General features: G+C 36.0%; 1 protein-coding gene across 1 annotated transcript; it reads left to right on the top strand.

The window, feature by feature from the left end:
• The first annotated feature begins 3,120 nt into the window (after nt 1–3,120).
• On the top strand, nt 3,121–3,882 carry LOC113777255. The gene has a single exon (XM_027322289.1). The coding sequence runs from the start codon at nt 3,121–3,123 to the stop codon at nt 3,880–3,882; it is 762 nt and encodes a 253-aa protein (XP_027178090.1).
• Nucleotides 3,883–4,086: the final 204 nt, after the last annotated feature.

A 4,086-nucleotide genomic window follows, 5' to 3' on the forward strand; every position in this document is an offset into this window, starting at 1 on the left:
TAGTTTAGTCTTCCCTACTCTCATGGTGGAGAACCAAATATAGTCATTTAACTTCATGAAATAGTAAGAAAATCCACTTAAATACAACTCTACTCTTATGAGCTTAAGGATTTATCTTGTTTCATCCTTATTACCACTTCCCATTAAGTAACAACAACTAGAAATTTGCTATTGGTGATCCAACAATAACAAGTGATAAGCATGCATAAATGGACAAGTTAAAATAATAGGTAACAAGTCTCCATCACATTCGACTCATATTATGGTACCAAAAGTTTCATCTACTTCCTAAAGCTAGAAAATTAGCTCAACATAAGATATAAGACAAGAAAGCTCATAGATTCATTGCATGAACTCATATTGAATCACAAGTAAAAGATAGATGAGAAAAGCTTAACCAAATAGATGAACTGTTGGAATGTATGCCCTAAAACAATGTATTTGTTTTTATATTATACATTCCTTATTATATGTTTTGTATTTTAATAACTTCTTATTTATCTGTTAAATATTAGATACAACCGATAAAGTCCTTATAATATTACTAATGTGATGATAGTCACAAGAGTTGGTGACTATGAGATATCAATCACATTTATAGTAATATTATTAAAATTCCCTAGTTTTTGTACTAATGAAATAGGACATCTTTAGTACGGTAAAACTAGTACACAGTTAGCCTCTAATTAATGTAATTAGTGGTTGTTCTCATCAACTATGGTATGAAGATACTTAGGCTAATGTGTAGATGATTTGAAAAGTACAAATGCATTGGAGTGATCCGTTTAGAGATCCCGTTAGGATATCTATCTAGTGCCAATGGTGTATCTCTAGTGAAAAATTGTGTAAGTGATCCTACGACTTGAGATCACCATAGTATCTTGAGTGTGAATCGCTACATTTTGACTCTATTTACTTGTTACTCTTCGTGAGTACCTTAAAGTGTAGAAGTTGGATGTAGTGTGAAGCACGTAAAGAAAATGGGTGATCAAGATAGGATTTACCACTCAGATAGAAGGAGTTGATATCTGGATGGCCACTAGTGAGAAATTAACCCTAAAGTCGACTATTAGGTAAATTGAAGAATGTCTTCAATTTAACCTAATTAAGGGTAAATTTCGGGAACTAGAAAATTTAATTAGTCATCAGGGAATTGGCACTTATTCCTTATTCCTGACTAATTGGATATCTTTGGTGAAAGGATAATAATTACACGGTTGCTGCCCATGACCTCCGATGGCTGCTACCAGGAGCCGCTGCCACTGGTGGTCAGTGGAGACTCCAGTGGTGGTGGCTGTTGCGGTGGTAGCTCCGCTATCCAGCAAACAGGCGACCAAAAGCAGCAGCAGGCCATGGGAGCCGCAAGGTCATGCGAGTGATTGCTGCCAGCGATCTTCCAAGGGCTGCCGCTTGCTGCCGCTGCTATGTGAGGCCATGGGAGGCTTCCTTGGTGGTGGTGGAAAGTTGCTATAGCTCTTGGTGGTTGCTAGGTAAGCAAACCAAGAGCTTTTAAGGCATGAGAATGCATCAAAACTGCTGCAAATTGCAGCAGCAACCTATGCAAGGAAAAGTTGCAGCAGGTTGCTGCTGTAGCTGAGCTCCATTGTTGCGACCACCTGGGAGCTACTGCTGGGAGCCGTTGCCACTGGTGATAAGTGCAGAACCCAGTAATGGTGACAGTAGAAATGGTGGCCAGTGGTGGTAGCCAGTGATTCTAGAAAACGATTGCAAGAGTGGTTTAGGAAACTAAAATATTTTTTTCTAAAACTTGAAGTTTTGAACTTTTGGCAATCTTCTGAATTAAATCCCATTTTAATTGTTAAAATGTATTATGGAATCATTTATTTCATATATTATTAGGTTGGGAATTAATTTAGAACTAATTTGATTAATTTGAATTATTTTCCCATTATTTCCTCAAATTAGTTGAGGATAAAGTTGACCTAATAAAATTTAATTTTACCAATATTTCTTGCGTATGCATGGACCCAAAATTTGTTTGGGACCTTAGGAATTAAATCCAATTAATCCATGAATTGAGATTGCTTATTTTACATGCTTTTCTTTTATTTAAAGTTGTTTAAATCGTGAAAATGCATGGTGGATGGTTGTGGATATAGTACGCAATATGATTGTGGTATTTTGGATGGTTGCAATCATTCTAAGATTGAATGGTTGCAATTAATTTTAAAATAGGGCCTGCGTGTCCTGCCTTTCTTATTTTCTAATTGTAAATTCTTTTCTCATCTAAATTCCCCCCGAATGTAACTCGGGGTTTCTTCTATACTATTTTTAATGTACAATAGATAGGAATAGATGATAGGAATTTATATTATTTATATAGAAATTGTAATTTTGAAAAGAAGAAAGGAGGCATACTACAACGAAGGGGTTCGTCGCGGTATTAAAGATTTTAGTCTCATGCTAATTTTCCTAATGGCCGGGGAAATTAGTCTAGGAATATCCACAACCATCCACGATTTAAATTCATGTTTATAAAAATGATATGGTTATATGCATGTTTATTGATGAGACCAAATGAGCAATTTTTCCAAAATTTAATTATAAAATATTTTTGGAAAAAAGGAGACAAATCCCTCAACAATAATATTAAATCAATAAAATGCCTTCCATCATTATAGTCTAAAACTAGAGTAGTTATTAAGTGCTAGCTTGTTGGGATTCACCCAAGGCTGCCTTACTTACTACGTGTTTTTGCTATGCGAAATGTTCTCAAGAATGATGGGTTTGATTTAACTAAAATTATGATTTGTTGGGATTCACTCAAAATCATTAATTTTAGAGGCAAGTGTTGGGTTGATTCATAGAGATTTAAAGTCAAGAGTTGACACCCAACTGATCTAGGAATTACAATAAGTTGTAATTGGTAAAAGTACCTACCTTTCATAATTATTTTCGATTTGTTGGGACACACTCAAGGTCGAAATAAATTAAGATAGGATTCTAGCCACTATGGAATTTTAGAAATTCCCGAATCAATTTTGGAGGGTAATTGATTTGAAAAAGAATAGTGGAAATAAAATCATAATTTTGAAGTTTTTATGATTTTATTAAACAAAACATTTTTCTAACAAATTCTATCTTTCATTTTGTTGTAGAATGAGTAACAATTTGAGCCTTCATACTATTCTTACTGATTGCAAACTCAACGACACAAACTTTCTTGATTGGCATCGTAATGTCCTTATCGTTCTCACTCATGAGAAAATTGAGTATGTACTTGATGGTCCTATGCCTCAAGAGCCTGAACCTACTGCACCTGCTGCTGTTAGAAATGCTTATAAAAAACATAAGGATGACAATAGGGAAGCTTCATGTATCATAATAGCTTCTATGACTCCTCAGCTTCAACAGCAGCACATGAACATGGGGGCGTATGATATTGTACAACACCTGAGAGAGTTGTTTGAACAACAATCGAGGACGGTTAGATATGATACCTCTAAAGAATTGTTCAGGTGCAAGATGACGGAGGGAGCACCTGTTGCTCCGCATGTCTTAAAATTAATTGGGCTAATTGAAAAACTGGCCGAATTAGGTTTTAAGATGGATCAGGAGCTGAATGTTGATTTAGTGCTCCAATCTCTGCCAGATTCTTTCTCACAGTTTGTTATGAACTATCAGATGAATAATCTGCAGCACACTTTGCCTCAATTGTTGAATGTGCTGAAAACTGCTGAGAAAGAAATCAAAAAGGGAAAAGGCTCTACTGGTGTGCTTGTCGTTACTTCCTCTAAGAAGAGGAAGAGGCAAGAAAAGGGATTTAAGAAATCCAAAAACAAGCCCACCCAAAAGCCCAAAAAGGCAAAGGCGGATCAGTCCAAAGCAACCTGCTTCCATTGTAATCAAACTGGACATTGAAAAAGGAACTGCAAGTCATACTTGGAGAGCCTGAAGCAAAAGAAGCTTGCTGAAGCTTCATCATCAGGTACATATATGATTGAGATTAATGTGTCTACTTCCAAATCAGACTCTTGGGTATTGGATACCGGATGTGGTTCTCACATTTGCACATCTATGCAGGGTCTAAGGGACAGTAGAAAGCTGGGAAAAGGAGAAGTCATC

This window comes from Coffea eugenioides, chromosome 7, assembly GCF_003713205.1.
Source record: "Coffea eugenioides isolate CCC68of chromosome 7, Ceug_1.0, whole genome shotgun sequence".
Lineage (NCBI taxonomy): Eukaryota > Viridiplantae > Streptophyta > Magnoliopsida > Gentianales > Rubiaceae > Coffea > Coffea eugenioides.

Coding starts and splice junctions, on each gene's coding strand:
- LOC113777255 (XM_027322289.1), top strand. CDS start 3,121: ATGAGTAACAATTTGAGCCTTCATACTATTCTTACTGATTGCAAACTC.